The sequence below is a fragment of the Alosa alosa genome, chromosome 18, assembly GCF_017589495.1.
Source record: "Alosa alosa isolate M-15738 ecotype Scorff River chromosome 18, AALO_Geno_1.1, whole genome shotgun sequence".
NCBI lineage: Eukaryota > Metazoa > Chordata > Actinopteri > Clupeiformes > Clupeidae > Alosa > Alosa alosa.
The window spans coordinates 2,916,565-2,937,736 of record NC_063206.1 but is presented as its reverse complement, the minus strand read 5'-3'; the positions used below and the strand labels follow the sequence as shown (position 1 = coordinate 2,937,736).

The 21,172-nt window shown below is 43.3% G+C and overlaps 1 protein-coding gene across 1 annotated transcript; it reads right to left on the bottom strand.

Annotated features, from left to right (window-relative positions):
- Nucleotides 1–2,689: 2,689 nt before the first annotated feature.
- Nucleotides 2,690–19,169, bottom strand: LOC125311884 (core histone macro-H2A.2). Its single transcript, XM_048270253.1, has 10 exons — nt 19,009–19,169; nt 17,958–17,985; nt 16,738–17,088; nt 15,475–15,511; nt 10,233–10,424; nt 9,335–9,442; nt 6,724–6,823; nt 5,533–5,622; nt 4,189–4,363; nt 2,690–3,177 (listed from the first exon to the last, which is right to left on the bottom strand). The coding sequence occupies exons 3-10, from the start codon at nt 17,079–17,081 to the stop codon at nt 3,012–3,014; spliced, it is 1,212 nt and encodes a 403-aa protein (XP_048126210.1). The 5' UTR covers nt 17,082–17,088; nt 17,958–17,985; nt 19,009–19,169; the 3' UTR covers nt 2,690–3,011.
- Between the last annotated feature and the right edge of the window lie 2,003 nt (nt 19,170–21,172).

Below are 21,172 nucleotides of genomic sequence, written 5' to 3'. Positions count from 1 at the left end.
CCTGTTTCGAAGTTAACTGATGGTCAAACCAAGAATCCAATATTGTTTGCATCTCCAAGTGATCTGTGACGTAAGCTTGTGTGAAAGAATGGCCCCCCTTTTGCCTCCCTTTGCCGATACAAAACCTGGTGATGTTATCCATGACATTCAGCAAACAGTTATTGTGTGCACATCCCACCTTCTGGCAGGTGCAGGACAAATCCATGACATCCCATAACACTGGACAATACAAAGCAAGGGATTTTAGACCATTCTTTACGAAATCTCTCCAGATTCCTAGGTCCTCACGCGTGCATTCTCCTCTTTGACTCACCGCACTGTTTATCTATGGAGTTTAGATCAGGGGACTAAGATGGAGTTTAGATCAGAGGACTAAGATGGAGTTTAGATCAGGGGACTAAGATGGAAATTTCAGAAGCTTGATTTTGTGTTTAGGAAACACAAACACATTTTTGTTTTGGTTCATTGACTGATTGAGTGTTTCTTGCCAAAGTGCAATTTTCATTTCATCTGACAATACTACGATTCTAGACAGTCACTAGAGCATTCACACGTTCACATAGCATGTCCTTTAAATAATCTTTTAGTACTAAGATCACTTTTGAAGATTGTTTTGGAGTTGATACTGTTTTGTAATAGGCCAAGATTCTTATCACATGTGTGTGTGTGGGGGGGGGGGCTCATAAAATGATCATATTTTAAATATGAGCATTTCCAACCAAGTACCTACTTTGTGTAGCCATTCCGACACACTCTCCTTTTGTTTAGATTTAGCGTATTCTCTTCTATTTCCAATGTTGAAAAATAACGAATGGCAATAATTCTGGAGAGCAGTGTAGATTGTAGTGAGTGACCCCTACGTAAAAAAAATGAATAGTCTATATTCTATTATTATTAAGTAATATTCTATAGTAAGATTTCCATAGTAGTTTTACAGCCTATAGTATGCTATGCCCAGTGTCATACAGTATTAAGTAGCCTATAGTATGCTATGTCCAGTGTCATACAGTATTAAGTAGCCTATAGTATGCTATGTCCAGTGTCATAGTAGTACAGTATTAAGTAGCCTATAGTATGCTATGTCCAGTGTCATAGTACAGTATTAGGTAGCCTATAGTATGCTATGTCCAGTGTTATTGTACAGTATTAAGTAGCCTATAGTATGCTATGTCCCAAAATACTATGAGATTCCAACAATATAGGCCTACAGTATTCCAATACGATTGTCATCTTTTGTCCCAAAATACTATAAATACCATTTCTACAGCTCTTTTACACAGGGGAAACACCAGCTATGAATATGTCTGATCAGTGCAGTTGAGAGTTGTGTAGTCTGATCAGTGCAGTTGAGAGTTGTGTAGTCTGATCAGTGCAGTTAAGAGTTGTGTAGTCTGATGATCAGTGCAGTTGAGAGTTGTGTAGTCTGATCAGTGCAGTTAAGAGTTGTGTAGTCTGATGATCAGTGCAGTTGAGAGTTGTGTAGTCTGATAGTGCAGTTGAGTTGTGTAGTCTGATAGTGCAGTTGAGAGTTGTGTAGTTGATAGTGCAGTTGAGAGTTGTGTAGTCTGATAGTGCAGTTAAGAGTTGTGTAGTCTGATGATCAGTGCAGTTGAGAGTTGTGTAGTCTGTTTCAATCCTCCAAGTTTGATTACACATGACATGATTAAACCACTTTTGACTTGCACCCCCCCATTAGCCTATTTATTCTTTTCCATCGTTTTCATCTTTCTGTATCTTTATAAGTAGCTGCCCATCAATAGGTGAACAATAGACTGTGTAGGGTTATCTTTGAATCGACCTACATGATTGGCAATAGCATTAGCCTTCATATTAATACTTTTTTATTATACTTATACTTGTCTATTTAATTTACCCTGGAAATCCAATTTGAATTTGCTCAGCGAGTGACTCTGGCGATGAGTAATGATGCTCATTACCTATGCCCATAAAGCCGAGCTGCACCAATCACATCAGTGTATCTGATATAGGCGGGCCAGAGGCAAGCTAAACAGATGACGACAATGCTGCAACGTCAATGTCCAGAAACATTGGTCGTAGCGTTATCGAATTGCGTCGACGTCCGGAATTGGTCAGTAAACATTGGTCGTAGTGTTATCCAATTGCGTGCAGTGATATTTTCACGCTTGGTGCCGCCCCTCGAGTTGGGCCATTTTCCTTACTCGTAGCCAGACCTTCAATCTTTCGGATTTTGGTCTGGATTTCCAGGCTATATTTAATTAGCCACCTAAGGCCTTCATCAGTTCGGTTAAGTTGCCTCAAACTGATTGCTCCAACATGCCAAATTAGTTTTTGAAGTTAGCTGCCATCAATAATGGCAAACATCTTTATCCTTATCATTACAAATATCAAAAGTGTAGACACTGCTTTGACCTCATGAAGAGAAACATTTCAGTGTAAGTGAACACCATCCGAGATTCTCTGCAGAGTTGAACGCCGTTATGTCAGGTCAGAGTGATTGTGTATGGTGTAAAATTGTAAGATTTTATTTCAAACCAGTATGAGAAACGTTTTTTTTTTTTTTTAGTAAACTAATTTTATCAGAAACTACACAGAGCATCTGAGGAAAACCATGAGAAGAAAACATCAGATCTCCAGACATGAACTTTGTACATGGAATGTCAAATCATCTAAGAATACAATGTCAAGTGCAGGGGTTCAGGACCGGGGGGTGGGTGGGTCTGTTTAATCTATCCTACACACATGAGCATCCTCACAAGAGAGAAAACAGTGGAACATAAAGGCAAAACACAGTACAACACTCACAAATATCCTTTCTCAAAACATTTGTCAAAAAAGACTTTCTTTTTTTTTAACCCCTCCTTTAAAAACCACATCTACGTACGGAATCTTCAATCGAACACAATGCCATCTGCAGAAACGTCTATCTGGAATCTCCATGGCAACCGCCAAAACGTTATAAATCAAAACAAAACGAACAAAAATAAAAAACAAAAACGCAGGAATGAAGCGCTGTGATTGGTTGGCTCTCCTCACTTGGCGTCTAGCTTGGCCAACTCCTGCAGGTAGACGCCGATGGTCTCGCTGTCAAACAGCACAAAGTATATGTTTTTCAGAGAGGAGGTCGTCGTGCTAACAAAGTGACTGGAGATGGCCTTCAGGATGAGCTGGGCTGCTGTCTGCTTGGGGAAACCATTTCTGCAGGAGGGAAGAGGAGAGACAGAGGAGAAAAGCAAGGAGGGAGGGAGAGAGGAGCAGAAAGAGAGATGGAGAGAGTATGAGGGTATAGAAAGACGAGTGTTTGGAGGGAGGGGTTGAGGAGAGAAGGAGAGGGGAGGGAAGGAGAGATGAGATTGCAGTCAAGATATGAGGAGGGGTGAGAGTATAGAAAGACGAGAGTGAGAGAGAAATGAATAACAACAAGAGAGGAGGCACAACACCACACCACACCACACCACACCACACAACACCACACGACACGACAACACACACCACAACACAACACACCACACACACAACACAACACAACACCACAACACACCACACACACAACACACAACACAACACAACACCACACCACACCACACCACACGACAACAGCACACGACACCACACCACACCACACCACACCACACCACACCACACCACACAACACCACACGACACGACAACACACACCACAACACAACACACCACACACACAACACACCACACACACAACACAACACAACACCACACCACACCACACGACACCACACACACCACGACACCACACCACACCACACCACACCACACCACAACAACACACACCACACCACACCACACCACACAACACAACAGCACACAACGCGACACCACACCACACAACAGCACACGACGCAACACAACACAACAACACACAACGCAACACACAACACAACAACACACAACACACCACAACAACACACACCACACCACACAACAACACACCACAACACACCACACACAACACAACACAACACAACACCACAACACACCACACAACACCACAACACCACAACACACCACAACACACCACACAACCACAACACAACACAACACAACACAACACAACACAACACAACAAAACACAACACAACGCGATCAGAAGAGTTCAATAATGAATAACTGACTGATCACTTTAATCAAGAAACTCCACCTCACACTCACACACACACACACACACACTGACCTGCCGGATGGGAGTGGAGGGAAGGCGACTGATTTGAGCTTCTTCTCCTCGGCGGCGGAGAGGCAGTTCTTGACGGCCTTCTCCAGTTGCTCCTCACACTTGTCCGAACCCCACGGAGGCACGTTACAGTGGATCACGAAACGAGCCGCCATACCGGACGCCTGGCTCACCACCACTGGGCACACACACACACACGAACACACACATATTCATTAAAACGCACGCGCACACACACACACACACACATATTCATTAAAATGCACGCACACGAACACACACATATTCATTAAAACGAACGCGCACACACTCACACATAGGAACATACATACACATATTCATTAAAGCGCACACATTCACACATATGAACATACATACACATATGCATGCATGAACACACACATATTCATTAAAACGCACGCGCACACACTCACACATATGAACATACATACACACATGCATGTATGAACACACACACTCACACATATGAACATACATACACACATGCATGCATGAACACACACACTCACACATATGAACATACACACATGCATGCATGAACACACACACTCACACATATGAACATACATACACACATGCATGCATGAACACACACACTCACACATATGAACATACATACACACAAACAGAAAGACACAGGGTCATCATTGGGTGTTTACAGTGGACACCTACTAACTTAATATCATGGATAACACACACACACAACACACTGGACACCTACTAACTTAATATCATGGATAACACACACACAACACACTGAACACCTACTAACTTAATATCATGGATAACACACACACACATACCTACTAACTAAATATCATGGATAACACACACACACACACACACACACAACACACTGGACACCTACTAACTTAATATCATGGATAACACACACACACACACACATACCTACTAACTAAATATCATGGATAACACACACACACACACACACAACACACTGGACACCTACTAACTTAATATCATGGATAACACACACACACACACACATACTAACTAAATATCATGAATAACACACACAACACACTGGACACCTACTAACTATATATCATGGATAACACACACACACACACAACACACTGATCATGGATAACTAATCATGGATAACTGATCATGGATAACTGATCATGGATAAATAGTTGTCACAATTTAAATTAAACACATTATGAAACTCCCTAGTGAAAACTGAAACTCATATACATTTCCGCTACAGATGCCATCGGTGAAACTGATACGAAAAGTGACACCACACCACATAAAGTAAAGAGAATGCTGTTCTGCTAGCGTCTGAGTGAAAAGTGTCATTACCTGAGGCCACCTCCAGGGGGCCTTGTGATTTCCTCAGCTCTTTTACTGCCTCCAGAAACTCTCTGCCTCCTGCTTTCTCCAGTGCCGTACCTAAGCAAGCGCACACACACACACACACACATATTTACTACTCAGAAATCAGTTCAGTGTGCAACCTCTCATAGTGATCAACAGTTTCTAGTTGGAGGAGAAAGCCTACAGGGTTAGTGTAGCCTCAAATTGCCCACATCCACAGCTTAGGCCTTACTGTTTCCTTCAAATCAAATGAACGCCCTTAGTTAACATTCAGGGCATTACTCCTCAACACAGACATGCCATTTTAATAAAAACCCTGGACTTAATTGATGTGGCAGTTCCAACTGTTGTCATTTGGCATCAGTACTAGCGTATATAGACTACACCAGGGGTCTCCAACCTTTTTTCCTCCAAGAGCTACTTTGACAAAATGAGCATGGCCGAGAGCTACTAATGTTTTATAGACTATTAGTAATAGGATGTATTTACATACAGTAGCTGACCTCCACCCAGAACTATGCGTTTTAACGCTCCTTTCAATTCCTTTACCTTCTGTCTTTATAGATTGTGAATTTGATTTGATATGAACTTTAGCAGGTTTACCAAATTACTTTGTTATCAAATTCGCAAACATTTTCCTTGAACCATTTTTTGAGAGCTACTCAGAAACAGGTGGTGAACTACCTGTTGGAGACCCCTGACCTACACTGTCCCAATTTAATATTTAATATTACCGGTATATATGTAACCTGCGTTGTGTTGAATCTGCGCAGTTCAGCCCTGCACACACCCAGACTCGAACCCGTGAACAGCAGCACCTTGGATCGGGAGGTGAGCGTGCTGACAGTTGAGCTAATAGCCCACTGGCTCGCATGCCAGCAGCACTCTTGAGGCGTCGGGGAGTGAGGTTTACCAACGTTCCACAAGCACAGCTAAGCTAGCTGGCATCCGTTATATATATATACCGTATATACCTACTATATATTTATTCATCTTGTTTTATTATTTAATCATTATTAACTGCTACTATAAATCTTTTACCTGCTCTATTAATATTATTTTCTATTTTGCACAGAGTTAACCAGGTTTACATTTCAAAACTAATTGTACACTGTTACAACTGTGTATGTGACAAATCTGAATGTATGCACATACAACTAATAACCCTTTCCCTACCGAATCCGTCCTTCAGGTCGATCTCAGCGTTGGTGGGGTTGATGATTCCCTCCACTTTGATGGTGCCGATTTTACCGATTTCACTCTCTGTAAGGGAGACCTGAAGAGAGAAAGAGCCTCTCAACTCACACATCACACAATCATGATGTACTACACACATCACACAATCATGATACTACACACATCACACAATCATGATATACTACACACATCACACAATCATGATATACTACACACATCACACAATCATGATATACTACACACATCACACAGTCATAACCTACTACACACATCACACAATCATGATATACTACACACATCACACAATCATGATATACTACACACATCACACAATCATGATACTACACACATCACACAATCATAACCTACTACACACATCACACAATCATGATATACTACACACATCACACAATCATGCTATACTACACACATCACACAATCATGATACTACACACATCACACAGTCATAACCTACTACACACATCACACAATCATAACCTACTACACACATCACATAATCATGATATACTACACACATCACACAATCATGACCTACTACACACATCACACAATCATGATATACTACACACATCACACAATCATGATACTACACACATCACACAGTCATAACCTACTACAATATCAATAATAATCATGATATACTACTAATAATATCACAATAATCATGATATACTGCACACATCACACAGTCATAACCTACTACTAACATCCGCACAATCATGATACTACACACATCCGCACAGTCATGATATACTACACACATCACACAATCATGATATACTACACACATCACACAACCATGATACTACACACATCACACAGTCATAACCTACTACACACATCACACAATCATGATATACTACACACATCACACAATCATGATAACACACATCAATAATAATCATGATATACTACACACATCCGCACAATCGCATGATACTACAATACATCACACAATCATAACCTACTACACACATCACAATAATCATAACCTACTACACACATCACATCATGATACAATCATGATATAACATGATCACTAACAATCAATGATATACTACATCACCTAATCATGATATACTACACACATCACACAATCATGATATACTACACATCACACAATCATGATATACTACACACATCACAATAATCATGATAACTACTACATCACATCACAATAATCTATACGCACATCACACAATCATGATACTTACACACAGTCATAACCTACTACACACATCACACAATCATGATACTACACACATCACACAATCATAACCTACTACACACATCAAACAATGATGACGTACTACACTTTAACACAATCATAACCTACTACACTTTAACACAATCATAACCTACTACACACATCACACAATCATAACCTACTACACTTTAACACAATCATAACCTACTACACTTCAACACGATCATAACCTACTACACTTTCACACAATCATAACCTACTACACACATCACACAATCATAACATACTACACTTCAACACAATCATAACCTACTACACTTTAACACAATCATAACCTACTACACACATCAAACAATCATTACGTACTCTTTAACACCCTGCTGGAAAAAAACAGTCTGGCCAGCTTAAGGTGGTTTGCTGGTTGACCAGGTTCTTCACCAGCTTGTTTGACCACCATATGATGGTTGACCAGCTAGACCAGCAAAATATACCTTCAGCTGGTTTACACAGCTTACGGATGGTAATTCAGCTGGTTTCACTTATCGTACCACCTCAAGATGGTCATTTTAGCTGGTGTCGCTGGTCTTACACGCTGGTTTAACTGGTCATGGGAGCTTATGTTGGTCATTCTAGCAAACCAGCATGACCAACTTTCACCAACAATGTCAAGCTTGGCAGGCTGGAACCATCTGTATTCCACATGACAAGCTGGTCACACCAGCATGACCAGCTTCCTCAGATGGTCACACCAGCATGGTGGCCCAACCAGCTACACCAGCAAAGATCAGCAAGAGCTGGAAGAAAACCAGCAAAGACCAGCTAAAACTAGCTACTAGCATAAGCTGGTTTCTAGCTGTTTTTTTCAGCAGGGACAATATCTCAACTCACACAATCATGACATACTACACTTTAACACAATCATAACCTACCACACTGATGTTCTTATGTGTTTATTAGTGCATACATTACATAGTTATTTTCTGTTGAAGAGGTGCATTCATGAAAGCACTGTGAAGTGAGGCTATGATGCTATGAGCTGTAAGGTGAATGCTATGATGCTATGAGCTGTAAGGTGAATGCTATGATGCTATGTACAAAGGAATGTTACATATGATACTGCGCTGTAAGGTCAACGCTATGATGCTAAGCTGTAAAGGAACTTTCTCAAAACACATCCGAATGACATGACATGACAATGACATGATGTCAACTCAACGTGATGTAATTCCCAATCATCCAGAACTGATCTGAGCGCATTTTACTCCGGATAATTCCTGCTGTAAGGTGAATGCTATGATGCTATGTGCTGTAAAGTGAATGCTATGATGCTATGTGCTGTCCCCTGAGGTGAGTCCAACGCACCTTCTGTCCGAGGAAGAGGCTCTTGGCGGAGAGGATGGTGAAGCCGTCGCCCAGACCGTCATCTGCGGGCGAGCTGCTGCTCGGCTCTTTGTCATTCTCTGTGATCTTCTGCTCAGGGGACAAACACACACACACACACCACACAAACACACATACATACACATAAAATACACATACACACACACACCACACGCACACACATCACACATATCAAATACACACACACGCACACACATACACATAAAACGCACACACACACACCACACGCACACACATATCAAATACACACACACACATCAAATACACATGCACACATACACATAAAACACACACGCAAACACACATCAAATACACACACACACATAAAACACACATGTGTGTGGGGGGGTCTTATATCAGACTGTCCTCATGCTCTGTAAAGCCATTGCTTTGTCTTTAAAATAACAATTACTTTTTATTTCTCATGGAATAATGCACCTTCATTTCACTCTTTACCTCAGAGTGTTAATTTCACTCTTTACCTCAGAGTGTTAATTTCACTCTTTACCTCAGAGTGTTCATTTCACTCTATACCTCAGAGTGTTCATTTCACTCTATACCTCAGAGTGTTCATTTCACTCTATACCTCAGAGTGTTAATTTCACTCTTTAGTTTCACTCCTCAGAGTGTTAATTTCACTCTTTAGTTTCACTCCTCAGAGTGTTCTTCTGTGCATACTGATGTATGGCATTCTGCATTTTTCATGACCAGTTTTAAATGTCACTACTTAGAGTAAATATTATTAATAATTATATAAACGTCATCCTCTTACATTTTCTCCACAAGTGTCATTTTGAATAAGGTGATCTCAAGATCATAAGAGTGTGTGTGTGTGTGTGTGTGTGTGAAGCAGCCCTACCTTGGGCTTGCGTCCTGGCTTCCCTTTGTTCCTCTTGCCCGGTGGCCTCTTCACGCCCTTCCCGCGGTTCGTCTTCTCGGCCACGATGACCTGGGGCTCCACCTTGACCCGGCCGCCCCTCTTCTTGGACAGGAGCTCGGGGTGGATACGGGGCAGCACGCCTCCATTGGAGATGGTAACGGCTCGCAGGAGCTGAGGACGAGGACAACACCACGGTAATGACTCTGAGACAACACCACGGTAACAAGTCTGAGACAACACCACGGTTACGACACTAAGACAACACCACAGTAACGACTCTGAGACAACACCATGGTAACGACTCTTAAGATAACACCGCGGTAACGACTCTGAGACAACACCATGGTAACGACTCTAAGATAACACCGCGGTAACGACTCTGAGACAACACCACGGTAATGACTCTGAGACAACACCACGGTAACAACTATGAGATAACACCGCGGTAACGACTCTGAGACAACACCACGGTTACGACTTTGAGACAACACCACGGTAACGACTATGAGACAACACCACGGTAACGACTCTGAGACAACGCCACGGTAATGACTATGAGACAACACCATGGTAACGACTCTAAGACAACACCGCGGTAACAACTCTGAGACAACACCATGGTAACGACACTAAGATAACACTGCAGTAACGACTTGAGACAACACCACGGTTACGACTCTGAGACAACACCACGGTAACGACTCTGAGACAACACCACGGTAATGACTCTGAGACAACACCACGGTAACGACTCTGAGACCGACACCACAGCAACGACTCTGAGACCGACACCATTCTATCCCCAAACACATTTGGTCAAATGTAGCTAATCGCTCCTCTTGCGGTTCACACAATCCAGTCCTCACGCACTGTCCTGTGTGTCACTTACTGTGTGTAAGTGGGAACCAATCAAAGCAGCTCGGACCGAGCCATATGTTATTCTGGCCAATCAGCACACGGCAAGGAGGGGTATGATCAGGGAGGGTTAAACAAATCTCAGCATTTGGCCATAGTTACACTGTAACTATAGGACTTCCCATACACACTGGCACAGACTGATCACTCTGACTACTTAACTTCTATATCGATGACCATCTATAGCCAGTTCCATAGTGGAAGCTAATGTATGCGCCGCTAACATGTCTGGTGTATCCAGTTCCATTGATTATAGTGGAAGCTAATGTACACGCCGCTAGCACGTCTGGTATAGCCAGTTCTATTGATTATAGTGGAAGCTGACTGTTGCAGCATACGCTCTGTGAAGGGGCGGCCTCAGTTATGTGCCTGGTGTCGCCTGCCTGTTAACTCTGACCTACCTAACTTCTCAATGGCATTTGGATTCACTTCACTACAACCTTAACCTCGACCCTACATGTACGTATGTGGTATGTAAAGGATAATGTATAGAACGTTTAGTCATTATGGAAAATAAGTCGACAGAGCAGAACCTTGAGACCCCGGCAGCACCAGCATGTATGTTCTATTTTGTCTTCTTTTTTCATTTATGCTCATTATATATGGTGTGTGTGAGATACACACCTGGCAGGGCGCCCCGAGGGAAGAGGGCTAAAGGAAGTGCAAGTCTGTATTTATAGCTAACCACAGAATTCACTCTCACAAACACAAACCTGCTCACTCCAGTTTGGGTTCTTGTGTTTGGGGGCACAGACTAGCGTTAAGAAATGTTTAACTACTGGTTAGGTAGGAAGCTTACAAGTCACAGAGTCAGAGATATTTCACTACTGGTTAGGTAGGGAGCTTACCAGTCAGATAGTAAGATTTAACTATACTTTCAATTAAGAAGCTGCACAATTAATACATTTTTATGTAAATCGCAATTTGAACTAATGCAATTACCTAATAGCCAAGGCTGCAATTAATCGTGCTGCTCTGTCCCAGTGATTAATCTGGTCACATCTATGATTTTTATATTCAAGTCATCCTCCTTGTGTGACAGACAGTGAAGCTCGACTAACAGAAGGGCTGTTCTCATGCACTAGACATGCTCACCAATCAGAAGTGCTGTTCTTCTCATGCACTAGGCATGCTCACCAATCAGAAGTGCTGTTCTTCTCATGCACTAGGTGTGCCCACCAATTAGAAGTGGCCTTAAAGTGAAATTTGGAATACTGAACTGAAGCTTGACTTTCAAAAATGTGGTTAAAAAAGCGGTTAGATCTTCCCCTAATGCGATGCGGCCTATTCCTGCAGATAATGAGTCTTCTTACTCAAATACGAAACCTACTCGTCATAACATAAGTCTACTCACCACTTTATGGGAATAGCTAAACAAAGTGGAAAGCTTATTGAATGAGTCTAATTCCTCATTACGGTCACATGACTGGAGGCCTAACAGTGTGACTAGGAGGTCGAACCAGGAGGCAGAGGCCGGTTTGTTCACCATACTGACCAGCGTTGCAGAGAATGCATATACCCTCATATACTCTCACTTCCCTCTTTCACATTCAAACTACTGGCAGCACATACCGTGAAGGAGGGTGTGTGGTATGTGTCTGTGGTGTGTGGCATGTGTGTGTGTCTGTGTGTGTGTGTGTGGTGTGTGGCGTGTGTGTGTGGTGTGTGGCATGTGTGTGTGGTGTGGCATGTGTGTGTGGTGGTGTGTGGCATGTGTGTGTGGTGTGTGTGTGTGTGTGGTGTGTGGTGTGTGTGGTGTGTGTGTGTGTGTGGTGGCATGTGTGTGTGTGTGTGTGGTGTGGCATGTGTGTGGTGTGTGTGTGGTGTGTGTGTGTGTGGCATGTGTGTGTGTGGTGTGTGGCGTGTGTGTGTGGTGTGTGGCATGTGTGTGTGTGTGTGTGGCATCAAACACACCCATGAGCACGATGTTGTCTCTACACACTGGTCAAACACACCCATGAGCACGATGCTGTCTCTACACTGGCATCAAACACACTCCATGAGCACGATGTTGTCTCTACACACTGATCAAACACACTCTCTGATCACGATGCTGTCTCTACACACTGGCATCAAACACACTCCATGAGCATGATGCTGTCTCTACACACTGGCATCAAACACACTCCATGAGCACGATGCTGTCTCTACACACTGGTCAAACACACTCCATGAGCACGATGCTGTCTCTACACACTGGTCAAACACACTCCATGAGCACGATGCTGTCTCTACACACTGGCATCAAACACACTCCATGAGCACGATGCTGTCTCTACACACTGGTCAAACACACTCCATGAGCGATGCTGTCTCTACACACTGGTCAAACACACCCATGAGCACGATGCTGTCTCTACACACTGATCAAACACACTCTCTGATCACGATGCTGTCTCTACACACTGATCAAACACACTCTCTGATCACGATGCTGTCTCTACACACTGATCAAACACACTCTCTGATCACGATGCTGTCTCTACACTGGCATCAAACACACCATGAGCACGATGCTGTCTCTACACACTGGTCAAACACACCCATGAGCACGATGCTGTCTCTACACACTGGTCAAACACACTCCATGAGCATGATGCTGTCTCTACACACTGGTCAAACACACTCCATGAGCATGATGCTGTCTCTACACACTGGTCAAACACACTCCATGAGCATGATGCTGTCTCTACACACTGGTCAAACACACTCCATGAGCATGATGCTGTCTCTACACACTGGTCAAACACACTCCATGAGCATGATGCTGTCTCTACACTGGCATCAAACACACTCCATGAGCATGATGCTGTCTCTACACACTGGTCAAACACACTCCATGAGCATGATGCTGTCTCTACACACTGGTCAAACACACTCCATGAGCATGATGCTGTCTCTACACTGGCATCAAACACACTCCATGAGCATGATGCTGTCTCTACACTGGCATCAAACACACTCCATGAGCATGATGCTGTCTCTACACTGGCATCAAACACACTCCATGAGCATGATGCTGTCTCTACACTGATCAAACACACTTTTGATCACGATGCTGTCTCTACACTGGCATCAAACACACTCCATGAGCATGATGCTGTCTCTACACACTGGTCAAACACACCCATGAGCACGATGTTGTCTCTACACACTGGTCAAACACACTCCATGAGCATGATGCTGTCTCTACACACTGGTCAAACACACTCCATGAGCATGATGCTGTCTCTACACACTGGTCAAACACACTCCATGAGCATGATGCTGTCTCTACACACTGGTCAAACACACTCCATGAGCATGATGCTGTCTCTACACACTGGTCAAACACACTCCATGAGCGATGCTGTCTCTACACACTGGTCAAACACACTCCATGAGCATGATGCTGTCTCTACACACTGGTCAAACACACTCCATGAGCGATGCTGTCTCTACACTGGCATCAAACACACTCCATGAGCGATGCTGTCTCTACACTGGCATCAAACACACTCCATGAGCATGATGCTGTCTCTACACACTGGTCAAACACACTCCATGAGCATGATGCTGTCTCTACACACTGGTCAAACACACTCCATGAGCCGCGATGCTGTCTCTACACTGATCAAACACACTCTCTGATCACGATGCTGTCTCTACACTGATCAAACACACTTTTGATCACGATGCTGTCTCTACACTGGCATCAAACACACTCCATGAGCACGATGCTGTCTCACACACTGGTCAAACACACCCATGAGCACGATGCTGTCTCTACACACTGATCAAACACACTCTCTGATCACGATGCTGTCTCTACACTGATCAAACACACTCTCTGATCACGATGCTGTCTCTACACACTGGTCAAACACACTCCATGAGCATGATGCTGTCTCTACACTGGCATCAAACACACCATGAGCACGATGCTGTCTCTACACTGATCAAACACACTCTCTGATCACGATGCTGTCTCTACACACTGGCATCAAACACACTCCATGAGCACGATGCTGTCTCTACACTGGCATCAAACACACTCCATGAGCATGATGCTGTCTCTACACTGGCATCAAACACACTCCATGAGCATGATGCTGTCTCTACACTGGCATCAAACACACCATGAGCACGATGCTGTCTCTACACTGGCATCAAACACACCCATGAGCACGATGTTGTCTCTACACACTGATCAAACACACTTTTGATCACGATGCTGTCTCTACACTGGCATCAAACACACCCATGAGCACGATGTTGTCTCTACACACTGATCAAACACACTCTCTGATCACGATGCTGTCTCTACACTGGCATCAAACACACCCATGAGCACGATGTTGTCTCTACACACTGGCATCAAACACACCATGAGCACGATGCTGTCTCTACACACTGGTCAAACACACTCCATGAGCGATGCTGTCTCTACACTGATCAAACACACTTTTGATCACGATGCTGTCTCTACACACTGGCATCAAACACACCATGAGCACGATGCTGTCTCTACACACTGGCATCAAACACACTCCATGAGCCGCGATGCTGTCTCTACACGCAGTCAAACACTCCATGAGCGATGCTGTCTCTACACTGGCATCAAACACACCTCCATGAACACGGTCACTGTCTACACCCCACTGGTCAAACACCTCCATAAAACTTTGTCACTGTCTCTACCTGGCATCAAACCTCCATAAAACCACCCCAGTCACTGTCTCACCACACTAGTCAAACCACCTCCATGAGCCACGGTCTGTCTCTACACACTGGCATCAAACACACTCCATGACCTGATGCTGTCTCTACACACTGGCATCAAACCTCCATGGAGCATGGTCTGTCTCTACACACTGGCATCAAAACACACTCCATGAGCATGATGCTGTCTCCTACACATGATCAAACACACTCTCTGATCACGATGCTGTCTCTACACACTGATCAAACACACTCTCTGATCACGATGCTGTCTCTACACACTGATCAAACACACTTTTTGATCACGATGCTGTCTCTACACACTGGTCAAACACTCTATGATCCCTTGGTGCCCGTGCGGCTCTGGTCAAACACCCTCTATGAATACGGATGCACAGGCAAACTGGTACAGAATATTCCGTTCATATTCCCGTTTACACGTCATGTAGGATATTCTGATTAATAACAACTTCATCAAAGTTCTAAACGTTCTCTAAACGTTTCCATAGTAACCTTATCACCTCACTGCCACTTATATCATCACTATGCTGTCTTACATGTGTGTCTTCCTCGTCCCATTCATTTGTTTAAATGCCGACATCTTTTCTGAAGCTGCACATAGCTCTGCTCAGAAATAACTTGGTGCGCTTAATTGTTGCAAAATACTGTGAATATTCCTATAGAACGTCATATTGCGAATAAGGTGTATACATGTTTAGAACATACCTCAATATTGCAAATAAGATCTGAATACTTTACATACCTTATTTCAGTTATTGCTTTTTCTGAATATAATCTTATTCTTCTTATTATTCTTATGACCTTATTTCGGTTATCAAAAAGTGCTGTTTCCATGACAGTGTCTTACTCTGAGTATTGCCTTATCCGGGTTAATACCAGAATATTAATGTCCATGTGAACATGCTCAGTGGCAGCAATGACAGAATTGATGCATTCTCTCGTGTTTGGGTAGCTCACCTGCCAGGTACGAGTGTTTGGGTAGCTCACCTGCCAGGTACTCGAGTGTTTGGGTAGCTCACCTGCCAGGTACTCGATGACGGCGGCCATGTAGACGGGCGCGCCCATGCCGATGCGGTACTTGTGTGTGCCGGTGCGAAGGTAGCGCATCATCCTGCCCACCGGGAATATGACGCCGGCCCGCGCTGAGCGGGACAGCTTTGTGCTCTTCTTCTTCCCCCCTCTGGCTGACATGACTCCACTGGGGGCAGAACAGACCAGGGGGCAGATAGAGGGGTACAGAGAGAGGGGGCAGAACAGACCAGGGGGCAGACAGAGGGGTACAGAGAGAGGGGGCAGATAGAGAGGGGCATTATGTACTGCTCATGTAACCTGTGTGGAGCAGACACCACAGTCCTACTGCAAACTCACTACTTCAGACATGGGCAACGTGCAAGCTTGGGGTGATGGAGTATGTGGTGGAGCCTGAGGCCCATGGGTGATGGAGTATGTGATGGAGTCTAAGGCCCATGGGTGATGGAGTATGTGATGGAGTCTAAGGCCCATGGATGATGGAGTATGTGGTGGAGCCTGAGGCCCATCTAGACTGGATGAGTCGCACGCCACTTCAGCTACAAAATCAGCTGGTGGTCAGGTATTCATATATACAGTATACCTTCATGATGTCTGTCTGTGTGGGAGTGTGTGTGCGCATTCATGCGTAAATGCATGTGTGTATGTGTGCACACACACATTTCACATTCACACACTGTTTACTTAACTTGCGACATTTGGTGCAAGACCTGTATTGACCCTCCATATTTTTCTTTCTGACCAGTGTATTATTGTCCAAAATGCATTGATTTGAATACATTGTGTTGAAATGCAAAGGCAAAACGCAAAAGACAAAACGCTCACTCTAAAACATGCAATATGGTGACTGAAGCCACCTACATTGTGTTGAAATGCAAAGGCAAAACGCAAAAGGCAAAACGCTCACTCTAGCAAAAGGCAAAACGCTCAGTCTAAAACATTTAATATGGTGACTGAAGCTACTGAATACATTGTGTTGAAATGCAAAGGCAAATCGCTCACTCTAAAACATTTAATATGGTGACTGAAGCCACGTACCTCTCTTGTCCTCCCTCTATGGACCTACCTGCGAAAAAAGCCCGGGAAGACAAGTACAGATTATACAACAGGTCAGCGCATTTCAGTGAGCACAACACCCGTGGGAAATTAATTACTTAAACAGGGTACTACATTATTAATACGAATACAATACGTGTACAGACATTGATGGTTAAATTATTATATATGAAGTGCAGAACGTCACACACACTTGCAAATGCCACGGCAACGTGCAACGCATTTCGGTCAGATTTATTTATTTGAAACAGGTCAAGGTGGACATAATAACATTCTGCCGTGTTGTTAATTAACCTACTTATGACAAATCCCGTGAGGCCTTAGGTTTGCACACACTTGATCGGCGACTGAAAAATGGCTACCGATGCCCTTGTGACATTTTGAATTCGATAGGGCGACGTTCAGCCTCTATTTGCAGGCATGACATGCAACACGTCTTTAAACGACCTCTGAGCACGAATAAGGCATAACGGCGGCCGTGCACGAGTTCCGTGTCGCCCTGCTGAGACCTTATCTATAGCCGATGCTCTCACTTAAAGACGTAGTCACGCATTTCTGTGTTTATCTCGAAATAGAGGGAAATCCCTGCAGCGATCAGACCGTGCGTCAACACGAACCGCTCCGTTCTGCGTGTTCGATGGCATTTTATTTCATTGAAAAACGTGCCAAATGTAGTTAACCGTGTTTTCAACCACCAGCGAACAGACTCGCAGCTCCGTGAATTATTCAGAAGCACTCTGCTGCGTAGGTTACGCTACAGCGAAAAGACGATTATGCACACCTATGAAATCTAAGGCCTCCCTCGACACCGCCACTTTCGCTCATACTGCAAGAGTATTCTCTGATTCCCAAAGCGAAAGGTCGAAGACATCGAGCCCTAGTCTTTTACCTCTGCTCCTCCCATATCTCTGCTCAACCCCCATTTTGTTTTCAATACACTGAATGTACAGTGTAATTTTACAGGCACCAAAAGGGGCTCTCTGCATGCGTTCCATTGCAAAACCTACGCGTCCGAAATGCGCTGGATTTTTACCTGCTTGTCGTTGCTATCTGAATCAACAGGGGACCGATCTTCAAACTCAAATAATCTCAAAGGACGTCATATATTTTGTCCGTAATCGCTGTCCTTGTACGTACCTCTTCTTCTCTTTTTTAAACGAAAACTACAGCCAGGTCCGCCGTACAGTCGTCGGAGTGTGTTTGATGTGTGTGTGTGTGTTTGATGTGTGTGTGTGTTTGATGTGTGTGTGTGTGTTTGATGTGTGTGTGTGTGTGTGTGTGTTTGATGTGTGTGTGTGTGTGTGTTTGATGTGTGTGTGTGTTTGATGTGTGTGTGTGTGTTTGATGTGTGTGTGTGTGTGTGATGATTGATGTGTGTGTGTGTGTGTGTGTTTGATGTGTGTGTGTGTTTGATGTGTGTGTGTGTGTGTTTGATGTGTGTGTGTGTTTGATGTGTGTGTGTGTGTGTGTGTTTGATGTGTGTGTGTGTTTGATGTGTGTGTGTGTGTGTTTGATATGTGTGTGTGTGTGTGTTTAATGTGTGTGTGTGTGTGTTTAATGTGTGTGTCTGTCTGTGTTTGATGTGTGTGTGTGTTTGATGTGTGTGTGTGTTTGATGTGTGTGTGTGTTTGATGTGTGTGTTAGAGGTGTGTGTGTGTGTGTTAGATGTGTGTGTGTGTTTGATGTGTGTGTGTGTGTTTGATGTGTGTGTGTGTGTTTGATGTGTGTGTGTGTTTGATGTGTGTGTGTGTTTGATGTGTGTGTGTGTGTTTGATGTGTGTGTGTGTGTGTGTGTTTGATGTGTGTGTGTGTTTGATGTGTGTGTGTGTTTGATGTGTGTGTGTGTGGATGTGTGTGTGTGTGTTTGATGTGTGTGTGTGTGTGTGTGTGTGTGTGTGTGTTTGATGTGTGTGTGTGTTTTTGATATGTGTGTAGTGTAGCACATTTTTCAACATCAAATAGCGCTATCCTCCAGGGCCTAACCACTGACATTACTTCACTCCATTGCTTTGGTCTGCCAGAGCCAATTTACAGGCTGTGCCTGAGCCAGACATATGCTCTTGTTATTCTAATGTGAGTGGATTAATACTCACACAACATGACAGTAACATCTTAATATACTTAACATTACCCTATATAAACATCAATTATACATTATTAATAACTAAGTAATACATTATTATGACTGCCCCATAAGCGAAGCGTCGGTCATATGTTTAGTCAGTTTTTTTTCTTCCAGATTTTTTTTGTTTTGTTGTTGTTTTATTCAGTCGTTTTGTGCCAACGATTCCCGGGACACCGAAAGATGCTCAAAACTCCTGGAGTGCACACTGAGGAGAAAAACCTGTTAGTGAAACCTGCTGTTAGAACTAAACATGGTGAAGCAGCTATTAGCTGCTATGCAGCTCAGCTCTGGAACCAACTTTCAGATGACATTAAAAAGGCCCCAACTGTAGCCAGTTTTAAATCTAGACTTAAGACCAAACTGTTCTCAGATGCTTTCTGCTAACTGCACAGTTATAATTTCTGAATCTGTCTTGACAATTATTCTACCCTGGGTCTTTTATTTTGACTTTTTAATCATTCTCTATTTTAAATGATTACCTTGTGTGTTTTATGTTTTCTTTTTATTATGATCTTTACCTTTTAACTATTCTTTGACTATATTGCCCTTCTATGCTTTTATTTGTTATTATTGTTTAGTTTTGTTTATGTAAAGCACATTAAATGACCTCTGTGTATGCAATGCGCTGTATAAATAAACTTGACTTGACTTGACTAAAAATGAAAAAGCAAAAACGAGGAGTTGTAATCGCAGATATCTTTGGCTGACAGGTTCAAAACTGCACTGAATTTGAAGTGTAGGATCATTATGACACCCTCTGAATGCATGCCAAGTTTTGTGCAATCCCGTTCATGGGGCCATACTGTATAAGCTACATGCACACACACACAGACACACACACACGCACACGCACACACACATAAACACACACAGCACACACACACACACACACACACACAAACACACACAGCACATGTACACTCATACACACACACACACACACACACAAACACCTAAACACACCCACACACATGCATGCAAGCACACACACACACACACAAACATAAACACACCCACACATAAAAACACACACATGCAGCCAAGCAGGCACACACCTTATGTGATTCCTTGT